Source organism: Tyto alba, unplaced genomic scaffold (genome assembly GCF_018691265.1).
Source record: "Tyto alba isolate M040663 unplaced genomic scaffold, T.alba_DEE_v4.0 Super-Scaffold_38, whole genome shotgun sequence".
Lineage (NCBI taxonomy): Eukaryota > Metazoa > Chordata > Aves > Strigiformes > Tytonidae > Tyto > Tyto alba.
Genome location: NW_024881313.1, coordinates 26572599 through 26594278, shown reverse-complemented (window position 1 = coordinate 26594278; position 21680 = coordinate 26572599). Strand labels below are relative to the sequence as shown.

Sequence of the window (21680 nt, the reverse complement as noted above, 5' to 3'; positions counted from 1 at the left end):
TTTGTAATCCTTCAGACACATCTAATAAAATGTTAAAAAAATAGTTTATGGACTGCAAGTGTTACCAGGTGATAATAAAAGGAAGAGGTGAAGCTCATCTGGTGTCTTTGTGCAAGAACAGGCATTTTGTGGCTCTGCATCCTGAGCTGCTGCTGAGACAGTTAAGATTGATTTTAATATTACTGATTTTCCAAGTGGTGTATCCAAGTGTTTTATCTTTATTTGTCTTTGCAAACATGAAGTATTATCCCCAACATATTAATAGAGAAATGCACTTTTATATGATTTTTGCCACTATTGTATAGCAAGTCAGTCTAAGAATTAAGAAAAGACCAAACGTTGTCTTCATCTTGAATCTCTTTTTAATATAAGAAATAGATCATCAAGGTGCTATCAAGTTCAATTTGGCAACAATTTACCCATTTGACAATGAACAAAAATTTGGGGCACTGAATTACTGTCATTATAATATATTCTAATATGCTATGAGTATTATGGTGATACCTATCATTTGTGGACCTAGAGCTGTTGCAAAATGGCTGAGCATGAAATAATGAAAGAGTTGTGCTACAATAACACTTGAGTCTTCTTTTTAAATACCCCTTAAATATGATCTGGTGGGAACAGCTACATATTTTTGTTATCCATTTGATATTTGCCATCTATAGAGGAAGCTTGATGTATGGATTTATTGTGGTAGCTATCAGTTTACAGCACACCTCCTCCCTTTGCCCCCTGCCTTGTACTGTCAGTAGTCCCAGCGAAGTCCCTGAAACAGTCTGGGGTGTGATGCCCTCAGCCTGGGGAAAACAAATGTGCTTTTCACTTAAACAGAGAATATAGACTATGAAATATGATTGCAATACACATTGTGAAATGCTTGAGAATCAGCATTGCTTTAGACATTACTATGTTTTTTTTCTCTATCAGATCCCATTTTGTGCTGTTTCCCTTGTGTGAGGTTGCTGAGTTGCTTAAGTGTTTGCAATTTTTTTTTTTTTTTCTTCATATTTCCTCAATATTCGTTCTCTGCTTGTAGGCATAGATGGTTCGGCTACATTAATTAACAAGTATGTTCAATCAACAACAAAAAACCCCTTTAAGTTTTAATGCATTTCATGCTGTTTGTTGGCAACATACTACTGTAAGGTCATGTCTGAGATTTTCTTTACTGTAAAGAAGCAGAACCAACAAAATGTTTCAAATTAAATTCACTAGCAAGAAAACCTTTTGTGTAGCTTACTAAAACTCTTAAAAGGCTCTTGTACTTTTCAGTGCTGTCTGCAATGCTTACTGTAAAAAAGAATTAACTGCAGCATCATCTAGTAAAAAGCATTTTTAGTGGAAGCACTGTTAAATGGCCGAGCAGTATTTGTGTTGTGCTCCTGCTGTTAGCCTGGCTAGCTGTGTGATAGATGTGTGTGCCATTAAATTTTTACAGAATATATGTGTGTGATTTCAGTGACATATCTCAGGTTGTTGAGCCCCTAAAGACTACAGACTTCAGTAAATCTCTAAACTAATACACAGTTCAAAATAAATGGTATATTATAGGGCTTGCTCAGTTTTTATTAGTATTACAAGGCTTTTAATATACTTTTTTTAAGGAGAAAAAAATGGTAGTTAAAACTGAATGAAGTGTTGTATAGGTTTGTCAAAGCAAGCTTGTATCAAATTATGTTCATTGCCTATCTGGTGTTCTGATTTTTGGACAATAGGAAATCAAATACATCTCTCTTTAAATCTGTAAAAACATTTCCTGTCAAGGCATTTCACAACAGAAATAGTGCCATCATGAAGCCAACCAGTTTCAAGGCTCAGCTTGATCAGTTTATTAAATGGGAAATAAAAGATGATTGCCTGTGATAGCAGAGGATGAATTTGATATTCATCTGAGACCTGGGAAATCCCTTCCATTCTGTGCTCCTCTGTGTCTATATGATATCTGTTCGCTGATTTGACTGAGCAAGGCAAATTTCATTTTCGAGTAGTGAGGCATATGGGAACTATATGAATATTGCCATTTGTAATTGTGGGATGACCATCCTGCATAATGATGTGAATAACATAGGGACGACTGAGATGTAAGGAGAATATTAACCTATATATTAAAAAAAGATTTAATATATTTTGTGGGTTTTTTTTTGGTTTAAGTGGATGATGATTTTATGTAAGGTTTCTCTCTTTCCTCTCCCTGGATTACTGATAATAGCAGTACACCTAGTATAGGACAGATGTGGATTACACAAAGCTCTCACCTAATTATTTGTGCATATATATGTGTTCAAGAGGGAGAAACCCTGTTTTTATTTATTCGATAACTTTTGTTTTTTCCCTGTGTGATCTTTGTAACTGCTCTTCAGATTTGATTGAAAATTGCCATTCTCTGGAGAGTTGGCCGGTTAATCAAGAAGCGAGAACATTAGCACGAAAGCCTGATGCTTGTATATTTGTGCTAGTTAAGACACAAGAAAATAGATCCCTTAGGAGCTGTTTCCTATCAAGTCTGATCATACAGAGAGAGAACCTACTTTATGTTGCAAGGGCCAAACAAACATTTATAAAACACGGCTGCCGGGGGACTAATAGCAAATACTGTTTCTTCTTTCATAATCATTACAGGGAAATGCCAGAGAATAAAAGGGGAAAGATGAAGGGAAGGGCATATTTTAATAACATAAGCATTATTTTGTTGTGTCCCAGCTGGGGAAAAAATTACTGGCATGCAGTCTTTCAGGAGCTTATCATTATTGATAATGTGCCCTTCTTTACAGTAAAATCTGAAGTACCTGTTGGATGTTATATACTGTTGCTTTCTGTTTGATATTTGCTGTACTTTCACTCACTATGCTAAAATTTTAAAAAATTAAATGCTAGAAAATAAACAAACTTGAATTCTTCTTCCAAAACATAGAGACTCTGTATTCACAGGCTTTTATTTGCAGAGGGATGTATATCTAATGTATTTATCATACGTTGCTCACACAGTAACTCTACCTGATTGCCACGGTGGTTGCAATTGCTTGCCATTTCAAGACCCTGCTTTCTTTCGCTAACGCTAGAGTAAAAATGCTGAAAGTGTTGTATAATGAGAACATCCACCCTGTGCGAAAATACTTTGCTGCAGTTACTCTGCAGACTGGTAAAAATATGAAACAGGTTTAATTATGTTTTAAAAGATGGTTGCTTTGTATAGTTCTTGTCAGTCCGTCTTTCTGCTGAGGCTGGATCTCTTGTTTAGTTGGCAACTTCACAGGTCAAAAAAAATTCGATTTGTGTACAATGCGAACAGATTTACCATAATTTACAGGTAAACTTCCCAGACTTTCTCTTTCCACTGAACACGCTAAATCTTGGAGCGTGCTTTCCCAGGCAAGGGCTCCGTGGTGGGGCTGAGCCAGCTCCGATGCCAGCTTGTGCTTGCTGCGGGTTGGGGCCAGGCACTGGGACCCCGGCTGTCTTGGCTTTCCATAATCCATTTCCTGCACTCAGGCAAGGTGGAGGATTAAGCTCTCTAAATGGTGTGTGAGTTAACAGCAAATTCAGGGCAGGAAGGCATGGGTTTGGGAGAGGGAGGCTGTAGTTGGTGTTGGAGGTGCAGGCAGAGACACAGGAGGAATGAATTTAACTCTGGGTTGCAGAAGTGAACGAGGAAAACGTGCAGAAGGGAGGTTGGTGGTGAGACCTTAGCACAGCTCCATGCACACGTGTATTATGATAAATTTGGCTTACAGCTTCCCTTTCTTTAATGCTAATTTGGGTTTACTCAGTGGACATGATAGTTGATGTTTACACAAGAAGCCAGGTTTTTTTCTCTTCTGTTGATCAGTGTTGCAGACCTTACTGTGGAGTGTTCAAGTAGCAGTTGCTCTCTTTCATAGAGCCATTATCACTAAAATAACCAATCACTTTCTGAACAATAATGAAATGATTATTATATCACTCTGAATTGAAAAAAAAACACCCAAGCCAAACGACTTTACTCCTATTTTTTGTCAGTTATTGGTAGAATGGAGATGTTGCTATTGAATTTGAGAGATGGAATTAAGTGTTTAGAGAAGACAGATTTATACATAACCCTTACATGCCTTCAGAGCCCATTTCCCATTGTGTCTGGCTGAAGTAGATTGTAATCAGCACTTTCTCAGACCAGGCACCTAGAAATAACTGCACAACTGGAATGTGTAGGAATTTAAGTGACTGGACTGACTTTATTCAGACTCCCTGGCTGTTACTGAGTTTTCTGCAGGTAATTGTCAAAAGACAAGGCAATGTGAAGAAGTTCTGCTTATGTTTTTGGGGAGTTCATTAGAAGTGTATTGAACAGCAGAGATGAGTGGGAAAATGCTTCTTTGAAGATGAAATAGTGACGGATAGTAACTGTGGATTAATCAGAGGCAGGAGCTGGAATTTCGGTAATGAAAGATAAAATGTCCAGTAAGATAGGGAAGGCATGGCTGGTTTTGAGTTTTGGAAATGACACAAGGCAGTCTTCACTCTGAAATAATCTGAGACTGTGGGATTAAAGGGACTCTTTGGGTTCATATATATTTAATAAGGTTCTGTTGGCAAGTGTACTGCTAGCATTTCTTAGCTCTGAGGATTTTGTAATCCTAAGAGGTGATTCTTTAAAAATACAAAGCAAATTGGCAACATTGCATATGTATTTCATTAATGCTGTGCAGGTGAGCTGTGAAATGGACCTTGTTATAGGCAGAACTGCTAGCACTAGTAATCCATTTTGAGCAGTAAGATAATTTCTCAATTTTTCAGTCATTACTTTTATTACAGAACTTAGAACAATATATATTTATTTTTTTTTTTTAGGACAATGGTATTTGCCTTTTTTTTTTTTTTTCCCCTCAAGAATGCTACTGTGTACCTGTGCACAAACTTGACTTTTACAAGACAGGAATTTTATACAGATCCATTCAAAAGTAAAAATAACTCCTTGAAATCCCTAATTCTTTTAAACTAACTGAAACAAATTTCAAGAAGTTTCCTTTCTGTTTGATGCCGTTGTTCAAAGTTGTCATTATATTGTTTAATATCTGTATTAGTAACCTAAACACATGACAGGGGTATGGATGCTTTATGGAAAGTTACATCCGTATCTGGTGGCACAGCAAGGCCTGGATGAGAGGCCCTGGCTGAGTCATTTCAGCAAAAGGGAATTGGGGGAATTTTATACTGAGCATGTTAGGATATGTAGAAGAGGTGCTTTAAGTTCTTCTCTGTGCTGTAAAAATTAAATGATCTTTAAATTATTCTATTTCAGTTTTGGAAAAAAATACCATTCTGTTTTTAGTGGCTGTACATTAAAAGCTGTATCTTTTGATATAGCAGGAATTCTTTGGTGGTGGTGGGTTTTTTTTGTTGTTTTTTTTGTTTGGTTTTTTTTTTTTTTTTATAAGAGAGAAGAGAAACCTTTCAAGTTTGGGAGTGTGCTCAAATCAGTTATTTCTGAGAAGTATCTGCAATAATACTCGTCTGGGTTCTTGGAAGCTTTTTTGCTCATCTAAATGTCCTTTTCCTTGTTTTACCTCATGATAGCACGTCCAGGTGGAATCTGCTTTTCAGAAGAAAACTACTTTCCAAATAAAGAAATAATTGCTTGATGCAGAGATTTTCACAGCTAGTTACTTTTCTTAGTAAATCAGAATTTTAAGTCAAATCCCTCTGCAGGTGTCCAATTTTTCTCTCCTTTCACTTCAGTGTAAATCAAAATCTGTGTTATTTTGAGAAGAAAAGAGAGCCTGATTACTGTAATATTAAAGATTTTTAAAAGGATACATCATACTTCTGTTGATTATGGCAGTAGTGCTTTTGTTAGGGCTGTGATTCCTCCTCTAAGCACCTATTTACAGGTACATGCATGGTTTTGATACAGATCTGTCTGCTGTCCGGGAAAAGCCAGACAGAGGCATGTGGGAGCTGCTGTTTCTTAATTGCTTGGGTAACAGACAGTGAGTCTGGTTCCAAAACTTGCTGTGTTTATAATTTTTGATACAAAAGGCACAAAAACTAGATGTGATGGTGCCAGATAGCATCTGTTTTATGTAGCTTTTGATTTGCAGTTTCTGATGTGTTGTATCCTAATCCTAAAAGATATGGTATAGGCAGGAGGCAGGTAAGTTGGCTGTTGCCTTCATCCTGGCCGTGCTCAGAGTCAGGCAGGGAGATGCTCCTTCCCTTGGCAGAATAAATCTGTGGACCACCAGGTGGGACTGAAAGAAAGAAAATGGGATGTAGAAGTGGAGAGATGTAAGTGCAACGTTAGGAGGCTCTAGAAATGAGAGCAAAGCTACTATCAGGGCTGGGAAGTGGTGGAAAGGCTTTCCACAAGGGTTTAGCTTGACTCTTGCATGGCAGGCTGTATCCCAGGAGGGCTCTAAAAGTGGGTCTGTCAAGGAGCACGTCTGAAGGACTGATGCAAAGACCGAGTGGGGTGAGGGGAGTTTTGTTTACAGACTTACTTTAAACTAGTCAAGGGGAAAAACTTGTGGGGCTGAAAGCTTGTGAAGTGTAGGACCCAAGTGGTAGTGGATGAATGATGCTTATATTGTACATATATAGATGTCTGCTAAAATGACACAGCATAAAGCTAGACATTTATTTGTTAGCAGAGGCAAATCTACTAGTAGGTAGGATGTTATTTCAGTCTCTTCTTACACGTGTATATACTTATTGTATGTTTGCTTGAAAAGACCACACATGCAAAATTGCCAAAAACATTGTATTAACAAAATCACATTAATTTGTGATGACCTTTTTCATAGCTGAGATTCAAAATTGTGTGTCATCAGTAAGTCTGATTTTAGGCTTGCAAATAATAGCTTCAGTTCAATATAAAGACTTACGTAGTTTTCTACAATCATCGGTGTCCCTAAATTCAAAACAAGAAACCCATGGCAACAGTGATCTGCAAGATGCTGTAGGAAACAAGATGGAATGCTTCTTTTTAATGTGAAATAACTCCAAATGTTCTGATTTTCCTATATATACCTTTTTGCCTGTAACTTTAGAATTGTTGTGGAGATCTGAATATTTATTTATTTTTAAACTTTGCGTGGTACATATAGAACTTCAGCCAAGATCAGTAAATACAGAACTGTAAACACTAGTTTATGTCATATTTATTAATTATGTGGATTATCCTTTATATTGGATTTATAAGCAACTTTTACTCTATGGAAAATATTTTATTTTGAGTTCTTGTTTACATTCATAATGCAGTTCTAGGCAGGTTCAAGATGCTGGTTAACCTTTGAAATGTATTACTTGCCTAGTGCTTAACAGAGATAGATGACGAAGAAGTGCGTATTAAAGCCTCTCAAAACACAGGATCATCAATCTTCAAGTAGCTTGGCTTCATGCAGTGTGCTACTATCCAGCATGCGCAAGGCATATCTACAGCCTATGGAAGCTTGATGTATCCAGCCTCCTGCTTCTGCAGATTGTCGGTGGAAATGTCAATTGGACATTACCAACCACCTCTGCCTGCCTTTAATATCTCTTCAATAATTTAATATGTTGTCTGACTCTGTGTGCTAAACTCATAACCTATCACTTATTATTTTACTGACCTGCTGGCTTTGGCCCTAGAATCTAAGTCCATGTTTGAAACCTACTGTTCATGCTTTATAATATTTTCTATTTGGTCACACGGGTGATTGAAAGCATAAGCTTCTAATGAGTAACACAGGTATGGGAATGGTTTTAGACCTTCTTACTGGTAATCCTGAATTACCTTGATGTAAATTTGAAAGCAGAGCATTCACAACTTTGACATTAAAATTATACATTTGGTGAATGTATAATTTTAATGTATGTACTTTTTGGAAAGTCAAATTAAAAATAAAATCAATTGATTAATGTTAGAGCCTCACGTAACTCTTTGATGTCAGCCTATTCTGGCATGCTATTAATAAAGGCATGTGATAAAATGTTTAAAGAGGTCTTGGTACTTTATGGAATTATACAATCTGTATTTTCTTTTACTGCTTTTAACTCTTGTCAAATGAGTCTCAATGAGCTGCCTTGTGTCTTCAAGCCCCCAGAGAGAGCTTGGAAGGAGTTTGCCCAAACACTGCTGACCGTCAGATGATTTTGTGCTTTTACATGTCTACCTTTTAAAAAAATGCTGGCTGTGACACTTTCTGTAGCATTGCTTTTATAACTGTAGTAAAATTATGATATAAAACTGACTAAACTGTAAATATAATTACAAAACCACATAAAGTGACAAAAATCAATTTACAACCACTTTGGACAGCAGCAGGAAAGATTTTTGTAGTTGTGGAAGCACACATTTCCACTGTTATATGGCAACCCCAATAATCTGAAAATGGTAAAATAGCATTATTAAAATGAGTTAACCTATTAAAGCTAGGTTTAAATGATTTATTTATTTTTTTAATATCTAGGATGAAGATCGAACAGAGGAGGACAGCAGCAGAGTTGAGCCTGTTGGACATGCAGACACTGGTTTGGAGAACACTGCTAATTTTTCCCTGGAGTAAGTTACAGGCAGAACCGTTGTTTTAATGGAGTCTTAAACAGAGACTAGCAAAATACTCAGAATAGTATGAGTGATTCTGCTCTTAAGACAGGGCAGTCTTTTTCAGGTCATATGTCACATGTCTGTGAGTGGATGAAAACTGATATTGTTGAGAACTAGGAAGCTCCTTCTAATTTTAAAAAAATCATTAAAGGATCTTTTATTCCATCACAAGATACAGCAAGCTTGACCTTTTGCATTTCATTGCAAAGAGCTGATCCATACCTCACTATGGAATTAATGAGAAAATATCCCTTCTGCTCTTAAATTAAACCTTTCAAATTGATTAAACTTAAATTTTAAATAAAAATAAATCTTCTGCTCCTATTATTTCTGAATTAAATTATGAATTAGGTGCAGAGGGTTTAAATGTTAGATAAAGATCATGGTGACATCTATTAGGCAATACATGCTGAGTTTTACTCAGTTGCATTTACAAAACCTGTTACATTGTAAATTCCAAATGATGTTTGCTAAATAGAGTTTGCAGAACTTCTGTCAAATTTAATGCTTCTTGGTGTTGCTTTTAAGTAACTTAATGACTCTTCATCATATGCTACTTCATTCTTTTCTGTTTTGATATCATACTTCTTTGTATGTTTGTTTGAAGTAGTTGGTCCAAACTTCTGAGAAAATCAGGAAGCAAAATTGAAACAATCTCTCTTAGGAAGGGATCATTTCCTTTTGTTTTCTGTTTTACAGAGTTTAACGTTTGAATTTGGGATGGATATTTTTGAAGAAAAAGTGTAAGAAAAATGAGTGCATAGACATTAAATATGTGTTTTGGAAAAAAGTAAGGTTAGTGATTCAAGCAGTGGAACAAGTTAAACAGTGTAGGCTGAATATGAAAATGGACTTTTTTTAAAAAAAAAAATTAAACTGTGCTTCCACTTATGACAGTTCCAAGTGAATCACATTGATTTTTACTTGTTCTCTTCCTCAGCTCTCAATTTTCTTTCAAGCTAATAAGGTCCAAAAAAAGTTGATCATAGGGAGCCATAGGCATACCAATAGAAAAAAATATATTTTAGAGTACCTTTTGGAGGTGAAAGGTGTTGCTTGATTCCTGTGAGCTGCTTTGCACACTAGTTAATATAAACAGCCTTAACGTACAGGGAGAATGAATTGAAGTTAGCCTATACAGAAACTGGGACAGGGAACATTACCAAATACTGTAATGCTGTCAATCTTAAAATGTTGGTCCAGGTCTGAAGAATAACATGTTTTTGACTGATGTCTCTCAGCTCTCCCGTTGCAATACTTTCTTGAGCTAAACAGTTGCAATAGGGATAGAGAAGGTTCCATTTGTGTTGTTTAAAAAATGAGTTAAAGAATCAGACACAAATTGGGGCATACAACAAACATAAAGACTACCTTAAAAATGTATTTAAAACTTTTGATATGGAAGAAATATAAAGCAAACTGTAATGCAGGATTTTTGCTGACTTCCTAACCATATGTGGTCTGGTTATTCCCGAACTCCAGATTAAGAGCTGCAAGCTTTCGTGAAGGGCCACCATATGATCAAGAGTTTATTGAAGGAAGTAGAAAGTCTTTTACTGCTATCATAGGGCATTGGTCTTGCTCTTTACTACATTTCTAGATTAAATTTGATTTGTACTCTTATGAGAAACAAGCTTCTCAAAGATCTGTGTGTGTATATATATATATATAGTGCCAGGAAGTATGGAAAAAGTATGTAATACTAGAGAGAGGCATAAGCCACAAATTTAGATTGTGGCTTTCGTTCAGATCTCTCACTTCCAGATTTGCTGAGAGGTTTGGCCTTCATGTATTATTTTCTCATTTGGGTATTTATAACTCTTTATGGTTTATGAGCTATATTCCACCTTTCCAGATGTGGGCATGTTTCAAACGCATTGGTACATTTGGTCCAAATCTATTTCTAGAATTTTTGCATGTCTCTTTCTGAACCTGTGCTTTCCTCTTTCACTTTTTCCCTCTCTACAACAAAAAGTATAATTGAATACTAGATGCGTAGTTGCTTCAAGAGGATGTCTGGTTGGTTTTGAGTGTTATAGTTAAATCTTACTTTGGAAACTTTGCCTCTTAAGGAGATACAGAAACAGTAGTCTTCCAATAAAAGAAATGGAATTACACTAAAACAAATTAATGTTTTTTAAATTCGTGTTTTAAAACTATAAGAATTTAACCAATTTCAAAATTGCATAACTCTCATTTGGTTAAGGGGTAGTTATGTGAAAACTACTGCTAAGGCTTAGAGTAGGCTCTCTCTAAGATAAAAAAATAAAGCATGCTAATGCTATGATCAGCTTTCAGGCTTCTGAGGAAAAAAATGTATGTGATATTTAAGGTATTTCTGCTCAGTGGTCCAAACATTTAACTTCTGACTTTAAATTTAACTACAGAATAAAGAAGAATTAAACCAATATGCATGCAATGCTGATGATACCTATTTTTATGTAGCAAACTAAGTTTACAACAAATTTCTTTGATTTTTGTTTATTAATTGAACTATTCTTGATGATTGATCTCCTTTCATGCCATCAGATTAATCTTCAGGTACGTAGCATTCAACAATGCTTTCATCACCATGACTTGATTTCTAGAATGGTTGTGTTTTTCTCTGTATGTTTGTGTGGGGATTTTTGGTCCCTTCATGGTACATGTTCATATTGCCTCATTCGTCATTGTCTCACAGTGATATGGTAAAGCTCGTAGAAGTCTCCAATGACGGCGGGCCTCTGGGAATCCATGTAGTGCCTTTCAGTGCCCGAGGTGGAAGGTAACGTATCGTGTAGGATTTTAATTGAATTGTAACTTGCTGTGTTTTGTCTTAGTTGTGTTAATTTTTGTATTGTGTGCCATTGCCTTCTGCAGAATATTGTATGTTTTTCAAAAGGCAGTCTCACTGATTAAGAAAGGAAGAAACACAAGTTTACTCACTCTATATTTTGAATGGGCTCTGTAATGGAAAGTCTCTGCTTAGAAGGAGTTAGAGCTGTAGGGTTTTATTAGAGGTTCTGTTGTAATCTCATGGAAAATGGAAGTATAAAGATGTTTCCTTTTGGTCTCTTTTAAAATATATAATCTGCTGCTTTAATTCGGGTAGATATTTATACAGCATTTCCTTGCTGACTGTTTAGAGCCACAATTTCCCAAAGAACAACAGGAGTCTAAACCAGAGGCGTCCTACGCCTGTGCTTGGTAAGAGTAGAAGAGAAAATAATCTTCATGCTTTTGATATTTAGCGTTATCCCATATGTTTGGGTTAAAGTGAACTAGCAAAACCAGTTAAAACATCCTGGTTTTGGGGAAGGTTAATCTGTTTTATGATATGACGGGCTGGAACGCCTGAAGTTGGATTGTTTACCAAAAAAAGTGTAAAGCCAGTCCTTTATGTTAAAAAATACAATGTCGGAGATTATATTAGTAAACAGAATGCATCATCTCTAATGCTTTGCTAAAGTAGAGTTTTAGCATTTAGGATCATTACCATCATCTCAAAAACATAGCTTAACTTTTGCAGTAATTAGTGGTGGATTTGAAGCTTTTAAGTATGTTAAGAAATGATAGTTCTTCAGGAATATGTGCAGATTATTTTTTTGTGATATTTTAAGTAGACACTGTATTTTCCTTCTTTAAGGAAAAGGGAAGCAAATGCATATTTTAAATACAAATCTTTGATTACACATGAAGGGGTTATGTTCTCACGCCCGCCAACCCAGAAGCAATTACAGTTTAGTAATTAAGAGCAAAACTAACTTGCTCTCACTCTCTAGATATAAAAATATTAATATCCTCTTTTCAGAAATGATAAATGTATTTTCCTTCTATACCAAATACCTTCACAGGATTTTAAACACAGTGTAAGAGTTTTATTTTCAGTTGTTACTTTAAACCCAGTGCTTTCATAGCTATACTGACATGGCTATGTCAGAAAATGTATTTTTATTTTTGAATTTAAAGCTGCTTTGTCTGAGGGACTACAAGTATTAAGAAAGAACTTCCGTAATGTGGTAAATTCTTCATAATCTGAAATTTAGTAAATTCAGTGTGGGGATAGAAGGGGCATGAGTGAATGGTACTTCAAACATAAGCTCAGAAGTAAATCCCATAAAGTTGTTAATGGTTGAAATGTTCACACAGTTATCTGGGATTTAGACAGTGTGAAGGCCAAGAAAAAGACCGGTTTAAGAAGTTGGCTGCCTACTAAGTTCTTGTCTAATAAAACTGATGTTAGAAAAGTGTATTTTGACATTTTGAATAAGAATTTTAACTGAAGTAATATTCACTTCCAGGATGTTATTGTGGTTGTCAAGTCTGAGGCGAAGCTTAAACTGTTTATACATAATGAGAACATGTAAAATGAAAAAGCCATAAACACAGAAATAAAATATCTCACTTTTTTTTTAAGGATACTAGCTATGTCAGGAGTTATGAAGGACTTGTAACTTTTTTTTTTTAATGTCCTGAGTTTGGGATTATATGATAAAGTTTTATTAGAGTAAAGCCAATTTTAAATTCAGTGGTTCAGAGTCAGGACATACTTGGAAATCAAATTCTGTTACAAGGGAAATAATTTTTATATTAAACTTTATCTACTGTTTCTTCATAATACTACAACTCTCTTCACTGGAAAATGCATGGTTTGTGCAGTTGCTGAGTTTTTTCAACGCCCCCCCCGCCCCGTCCCCCCACAAATGATCTGCTGGAGAGGGGAGATCCTTGGGTCCATGTCTTGAAAGCTTGGAGGAGCAGAGTTGGAGAGGACCTTGGATACTTCCAAAACATTTCTCCTATGCTATCTGCATTGTAGGGGAAGAAATTTAGAGTTCATTGCTTGGTATTGATGATAAGCACTTGTGTTGTACTGCTGCTTTGCTGTCAGCTGTGTCCACACCTTTGTGTTTTCAGTGAGAACAAAGACATTTTCTCCAGTGTGGGCAGGGAAAGGAATACACCCAACTTCAGGTTTTGAGCATTTGGTTGGAGTTTTTGGTTTCTGTTTGTTTGTTTTTTATTTTTTTCTCCTGGACCCCCAGGTCTTTTGAACACATAAGATAAAATACACTTGGTTCTGCTTTTGCTGGATTCAGAGGGAGAGCAGATACTTGGCAGGGATCCTCTTCTGCCTACTTGTTTCTCACTCTAGCACATGGTTGCTCTTTGTTCCTCCTCTGGCTGCAAAGCATAATGCTCTGTGCTACAGTGAACTAACTTACTTGAGCAGGGGATCTGCTCAGTAGAAACCTAAATATACAAAACCAAACACAGGACTAAGTAAAGACTTTGAGGGATGTCCAAAAAGAAAAGATCTAATGTATCATATAGCTTAGTCCATTTGCCCACCGTCATTTTATATTTGCTTGGTATTCAATTCCAGTTACAGTGTGTTTTCAGTTATTTTTCTTCCAGTTCCTTTCTTTTGCTTTTGAAAATGTTACACAATAAGCAATGATTATTAAATCAATAATTTTTAAAAATGAAAAATGAAAAAACATACTAAAGCAATTCTCCCTTTTTGCCTGTATGCAATAATCAGGGGCCTTCTCCCACCAAAAAAAAAAACCCTCCCCCAAAGCAAACACCCTAAACCTCTAAATATTATATGCCATAACTATGTCCTTTGTTTATATTGAGGAAATATTTAACTTTTTCATGGTCTTTTGAGGGTTTGGGCTTTGAGTAAGAATCTGTCTTCAATATTGGCTTTTGATCTTGAACAAAATCTGCAAACATCTCTGCCTTGTCTATATAGATGCTACTAATTATTTCTGTTCCTACTAAAACTGAGGCTTTATTTTTCATGAAAAAAATACAATTTTCTTCCTAATTCTGTGGGAAACGTACTATTGATTTGTACAGACATGGTGAGACTTTCTTCAATGGATATGTTTCCTTATTCTCTTTCTGGTTTTACTTCTAGAATTTTATCAGTTCTTTATTGCCCTTTTTGATCATATGCTTTAGATAACATTTTGTTCACCTTATCAAAAAGGAGGAGGGGGATACATATTCATGACCTTATAGTTGTGAAATTTTTCAAGATTAAAGTTTTGTTTGCAAAACCTGCCTGCACATTTTTGCAATGGCATAGATGCAGTGCTAAGCAGAACAAGAGGCATGGAAAGTAAAGCAGAAAGAAGGACAGAATAGAAAGTGAAGAAGGGAGTGTTTAGGTAAGATTATAGCAAAGAGGAAATGAATGAGAGGAAAGCATAAAATGAAAGAAAATTCTAAATCTGTGCAAAATTGCCTTTTGCACCAATCCTTTCTTCTTATTAGGTGCTCAGAGAGAAGAGCTGTCCCTTAAGAATAGCATTTGAGCAATCCTCGCTGATGGGGGATGTTATGTTGATGCATAAATGGGTTTGCATCCATTTCTCCTCTCCAAGCTTAGTAGTAATTACAGCATAATTTACCATTATATGACCTCTTCTACTTTTAAGAATCTTTGAAATCTTCTCAAGCTCTACATCCTATCTGCTCTTCCAAAATCCTGCCGTGTTTGTATTTGGAAGGAGATTCAGCTGAGACAAGGAATATATGAGATAACATCAGAAATCTCTGTGCACAATGATATGTAAGTTATAGTCCCATAGTCCCAAGAATACTGTGAAGTCTACTTAGTAAAACAGAACAGAAGAGGATTTGGATATTCATCTGAAAAGCCCATAAAGAACATCCATTAATAAGTATCAGACACATTACTTTGATGCAGAGCAGTGAGTATGTAGGGCTCTGCCAGTTGTTTTTCCTATTGAAGCATGCCACAAAATCCATGATAAAGCGTACAGCTAAAACCTGGCAGCTAAAAATATTTAATCTGTGTTTTTATGTTATATATCCTCAATGTCTTAAAAGTATTAAGTCTCAGAAGAGTGGGAAAAAAACTATTGCTTTTTGTTGGTTTAAATGAAAAAAATAACAGATTTTATTAAAAAAATTAAGAACCTCAAATGAAGGAAGGCATTGATGTATACGCAATCCCCATATTAGAAAATTGTTTGTATGTTTTTCTGTTCTGTAGTTCTTTTAGTTTATTTTTTTGTGCTTTTAGTGGAAGTACCCTTAGTTTTCTAGAGTTTATAAATCACATATTCCACTGTAAAAGTTTGTTTTTTACTCAAGATACAAAGAAACCTAAAGCAATATCTGATGTCCATTGTCTATATTGAGAGTCCTTAATACTGCCTTCAAGGTGCCTCTCTAATGATTGTATTCCGTTTGATCATTTAGGGGAGGTATGTGTTATCTGCATCTCCATTTATTCCTCTCCTGCGTTTCCAACCATTTAAGTCTCAAAGGTAGCCATGGTTTACAAAAACACAAGCATTGGAAAAAGATTCCCGGTGGTGTGAATGTACCATTCTTTTACTCTTAGCTGAATTCAAGGCTTTCTATGACTGACCTCAGTCTTAAAAAAGTTATATAAACTTAATTTGAAGTATTATTCAAGCTAAAGAGCTGGGAGGTAGTTACCAAAGATTGGAAACTGGTTCCAGAATTCAGGCGTGAAAGCTGATAAAATTATTTTAATGCCTCCACGGTAGTGCTGTGATGTCAATGTTGTGCAAAGGAGTTTACATCCAACTTATCATTGATCAGCTATGATAATTTAACTTAACAAGCAAGCTGGTTTTCCTACTCTGACTTCCAAATCTCAGCAAATTTATATCCTTCTCATGTTCCTGTGGAACCTCTGAGGTCTTTCATTGCGTGAAACCACTACACATTGTCTTTTCAGTCAGTCCTTATTTTTGCCCCTTAATCTAGTTCTTGCCTTTTCATGTTAGTGACTTTACATAAACATCTGAATTGTTTTTTTTTTTCTGTTCTGTCTGATTTGATTATATTACAGTTAGCTTGCAGGTAATAGGTAAATAACTTCAGTGTCTACAGACAGTGGGCAGTGATGGCTGAATCATATTCTAGATGCTCAATGTAATATTTTTATTACTATCATAGTATTTACACTGTCAGTTTTTATTAAGACAAATTATCATCATTGCCAAACAGCTGGATGGCATGTGGGGAGTTCACAATTTCAAAGAACTACCCAGTCTAACTCAGGCAATTTAGATGTCAATAAAATATTAGCTGCCTATTTTTAGTTTTATCATTGGTTGTAATTTATACTGAGAACTGAAATGTTAACACATGTAGCTGAGTTTATTTTAATTGTATAATTAGAGTAATGAACCTTGTGGAAATACAGTGGTGCAAATGCTAATATAATCTAAGCTGTTTACATTCTCAATTAGGTATTTAAAACAAATAAAAAGATTGAGCTCTGTGCTTTGATACTGTTTCTCTTCTGTCCCCACGTCAGCTAACGTTAGTCTAAAACAGTGCAGGTACCAAATTTCCATTTATATTTATTATTTCTACAGAGTTGTATACTTGCAGAGTGTTTTTCAGAGGTTCAGACAATAATTAATCTCATTCTTGAAGAAGTTATAGTTTATAATAGTTTATAATTCCATTATAATGGTTATAATGGAAGAATTTATGTTAGAAATTGTGTTGACTTGATTTGGACAAGATTAAGCAAATTCAAATGCACCCATCCACGTATTTGTACACTACATGAATGTGTTTCAACAAATATATATACACTGACTTTTGTATTTTATACTAGATTAGTTTACAGGCTTTCAAAATTTATGTTTTCCTAATGTAGGAAACGTAGTATTGAAACTGTAGTAGAGCTACATCTCCATTTATCAGGATTAATGGTGGTGGCATACAGCAGGGAAAAAAAATCCAATTAGTTTTTAGGTTATTGCATATTTGCAATATCAGGCCTACTTTGTTTATCTCTAGTTCCTGCAACAACAAACATGAATTCCCATCATGCCTTTTTTTAGAGTCATATTCTTATGTGTAACCACAATAAGCTGAAGAAATACTGTAGGAGATTGTGTTAGGCTTTTGTTACTAAAATTTTCAGGAACATATATTTTCTGCAAGTTCTGCAGAGAGTTTACTCTGCTGTGCAGAACCGTATTCAGGAAGTTGTTTCTGGAACTGTCTAAAGGGATCTTTTGCCCCATGTGTTTATATTTAAAAAAAAAAAAAAAAAAAAAAAAAAGGCACTGTGAGGATCCTGGTTTCAAATTTGACACAGGCTGTTCATCCAGCCTTGAATCTGTTCTCAGTGACTTTAGCTTTATATGCCTTGGTTAACCGAGCTCTAACATTTGTTAAAAAGCAGAATCCTCATGAGCACCATATGTTGTGTCTGAGATGAGCAATCTTGCATTAGTAGAACTTGTAGCCTTTGTTTAATGAGATTATTTGCAATTTTTACTGGTGGTTTATTTATGTGTTGCATTATTTTACTGTTGGTTAAGATTAATAATATTTTTACCAGATTTGAGAGCTTAGGTGAAGTAAATTTAAGAAATGTCAAACCATGCAGAAAGATGCATCTTGTGCTATTAATTTTATATCACTTCAGAATGCGAAGCAGTAGAAAACAACATTGCAAGAAAAATGCTATATAAAAACCATTGATAGACCAATTACTTTGTAATCGTAAGTGCATGGAGACATTGGGATGAAAGAATTGTACTATTTTGTGCAGTGTATTATCACAGTATTAACTTGGAGTGTTTGTACTTTGTGTAGAATATGTTTTGATATTTAGCATATTGATATTTTGATATTTTTTGTATTCAACCATATAAACAAAATGCCTGCTACAGTTACTGTGTATGTCCTGGTGCAAGCATTACAAGGACATCCAAGTTCTGAATTGTCTTTGGACATTACAGGAGGAGCACACCTGCATCCAAGTGCTGTTGGGCATGAAGTGAAAGAAAAAGAAGAGTAGACACAATTCTTTCTATTCCCCTTCAAATATTTTGGTGGTTTTCTCTTAAATATGGCATTCTCAATTTTGTATTTGCTTGCTTATCTCGCCCCCATTTAGATATATCTTCTTCAGTAACTTCGGTTTGGGACTCAGAGACATTGTTTCCTCAGAGAAATTCAACAACTCACAAGTGAAAAAGTCATAAACTTGTTTTCTAACCATCAGTTTTAAATATACCAAACTATAATTCTGATAAAAATAATGTAGTGAGGGCACACACTTCTTTTTGCTTTTTATGATTAACATTCATAACTGTTACTTTAGTGCTTTCTACAACTAACAAACAATCTATAAAAATTTAGTTTTTGTAAGTATTTATCAGTTGTAAAAATCTGAGACTGTGTTCAAAGCTCATTTTAGTGAACAGAAGGAGAAAGGGATTGAATCAATATTTTTAAAAATTTGTTTTATTTTATTTCCTGTGACAACATACCTTCATAATTGTCAGTAAATTTTAGTACAATAAATGGAGCACAACATGGTCATTAAGTTAGTGTGTGACAGTTGTGGACTTTTAGAATTTTTTGTCATGTGAAGTATTAGAGGACTGTGGGAAGGGCAAACAGAAAACCATGTATGATATCTAAATAATACAAGGTGTTTTTACTACCTTGGTGATCAGAAAAAAACAACGTGAAAGAATTGGTTTTCCTTTGGGAAGTCTGGGAAAATTGATCTTGCTTATTTTATTTTCCTTTGTAATGAGAGATGCTGAGTTGTTGAAAGGAATCTAAAAAAGGTGGAACTTACCAAGCACAAAGAATATCAACTTGGGATCGTGAGGGATGGGACTAGATACACACTACTAGTGTTGATTGTGTTTTTCAAGATTTTTTTTTTTCCTGAAACGCATGTATTCTAGAGAAATACTTTAGTTTATAGAATCTTTCTGGTCCTTGTGCTCACCAGTGTTACTGCAAAAAGACAGATTGCTAACTGCATCAGCTGAAGTGAAGTCAAGCCCCATCACAGTTAGCATCAGTGACTGCACCCAAGCGGTCCATCAGGAACCCAGTGAGGGAGGAGAAGGTTTGTTTCTACTGGGGCCCCTGACAGGTCAGAGGTGCAGTATGTTAGGTGCTTGCAAAATACTCCGTATCAATTGGAAACAGCGTAGTATTACTTAAATGTTAATGTCTGACTCAGACTTCATTTGATGATTTGCGTTGTCAAAATGCTTTATGTTGTTTTTCTCCTCACAGTCTGTTTACATGTATAGATCCTTTCAACATCATATCTTAATGTCTATAGGTGGTTCCAAAATGGAAATACTACTAGGATCGTTTCTTTTACTTCTTCATCTGCCTTGTAGGAGAAAACGTATGACTGTTCTGTAAAATAAATGTCTTATTTGCATATGTTGATGATAAATTGGTAAATGAAGAATTTAAAGTGGAAGAAATAAGTTGAAGTTAATTTTGCTTTTCTGACCCATTTGATGAAGTGCTTAAGTGCATATATAACTTTTGAGCATATGAGGAGTCCTTTTAAGCATCATTGACTGCTCATTTACTTTGAGGTATGTGTGAACTGAAGTGCTATGATCACTGAAAGTTTTGTGCTAAAAGACATGTGGTCTTGCAATTCCTGCCATGCAACCAAGTATTTTTCACGCCATGCCTTGAAATGACTTCAGAAAAAATAATGCTGTTGACTTGGATGATGTGAATTTGACCCACTGATACATCCTGTGGGATTTCAATGTAAAGCTACTCTTCTTTAAAAAATCAAGTGCAGTGTCGATGCAAGAATAATCCTGAAGATTGAATCCTCCATCAAACCTAGAGTTCAGGTATAGCAACATCGTTGACTTTTCACACTGTCCTACCAGTACCTCAGAAATCCACTCTTCAGGATCCATTTCATAATATCAGGTTGATATTTTTTTTACCTTTTCTAAGAATGTCCATAAGATGACACTGTGGGTAAGCACTAGACAGAGGTGACCGACTCATATCAAATGGTAATTGTCTTCAGTCATTACTGAACCAATTAATGTAAGATAATATGCTGAATTAAAAATGGCATTTAAGTTTTTAGTTTCCTCTTTGCTGTTTAGTTAAAAAAGTTAAGGTTTAAAAATAAAATCATTTGGTTCACGTAAAGTTCATGAATCCTCTGTCCATCACTTCATTACAGGCTGCTTATTATGTGAGATGACCCCATGTTTCACTTGCAGAGAAGCAAAAGTGATGGCTGTGATATTCTCTGATAATTCAGAAATTAAAATTTTAAGTTGAACTTGTTCAACTTCAGTTAACTAGCAGAAAAGATGGTGGCTTTCAGATGTATGGTACTTCTTGGAGCTTTTACTGCTCAAAAATCTAGACCTTTTGCAAGAATGGACGTGCTATCATCACATCACCTGTTTGTTCTTACTTTTAAATAACATGCTTTATTCATCTAGGCTGTTTGTTTCATGGATAAGGGATAATCAAGTAATTCTTATAAATGATTTGAAACTATAGTATCCTTCTTCAAGGTAAATGTAGTTTAAAATTTAGTTTCTACAGTGATTATGATAAAATATTAAATCAGTAGGATTTTCTATGCTGCAAATTGTTTGAACAGTCATCATTTATAATCTTAATGTTCCAGAACCCTGGGGCTGCTGGTAAAGCGATTGGAGAAAGGTGGAAAAGCTGAACAAGAAAATCTTTTTCGTGAGAATGATTGTATTGTCAGGATTAATGATGGAGACCTTCGGAATAGGAGATTTGAACAGTAAGTGTACTTACCACACGTTGCATTACATTATTTAATCTTCAATACTGCGCCTTGCAGTAATTTGAGGAAAGTAAGAGAAAATTGTCTAAGCTTGCCTTTCTAATAAAGAAAAGATACACTAAGGGACATTAGTGGTTTTTAATTAGCCAAACTCCCCCCAAAAATAAAAATATTATTGTCATTAGAATATATGCACTTCTTACTTGATTGTTTTTGCAGATTACAGATTTTTTCTTCTTGCATTGGTAAACTGTTTATCCTGAAAGTTCCATATGACTTGGATAGCATGGAGACTATTTTTAACATTTTTAAAATATTTGTGATTTTGTATGTGTGAGAACTCAAGGTACTAGGTGCAGAATCTTCCTGGAGAAGTTTGAGAGATCATAAGTATTTGCTCAGTGGCTACCTGGACTTGGTAGAATCCCAAAATGGTGAATCAGAAAGACTTTTAAAAGTGAAATTGGGTTGTAGTTCACACACAGATAGTTGAAAAGGAAAGCAGAAAAGAAGTAGGCAGAAAATGAG

General features: G+C 35.3%; 1 protein-coding gene across 17 annotated transcripts in view; it reads left to right on the top strand.

Moving 5' to 3' along the window:
• PARD3 (par-3 family cell polarity regulator) overlaps positions 1-21680 on the top strand; it is a 459468-nt gene that overhangs the window by 226772 nt on the left and 211016 nt on the right. For 9 of the 17 annotated variants that reach the window (XM_042801882.1, XM_042801881.1, XM_042801880.1 and 6 more), the window contains 3 exons: positions 8427-8518; positions 11244-11327; positions 21024-21149. In XM_042801882.1, the coding sequence (XP_042657816.1) occupies positions 8427-8518; positions 11244-11327; positions 21024-21149 (302 nt within the window). Of the gene's footprint in view, positions 1-8426; positions 8519-11092; positions 11105-11243; positions 11328-21023; positions 21150-21680 lie in introns of all 17 variants that reach the window. The other 8 variants (XM_042801878.1, XM_042801873.1, XM_042801870.1 and 5 more) reach the window with 1 other exon arrangement.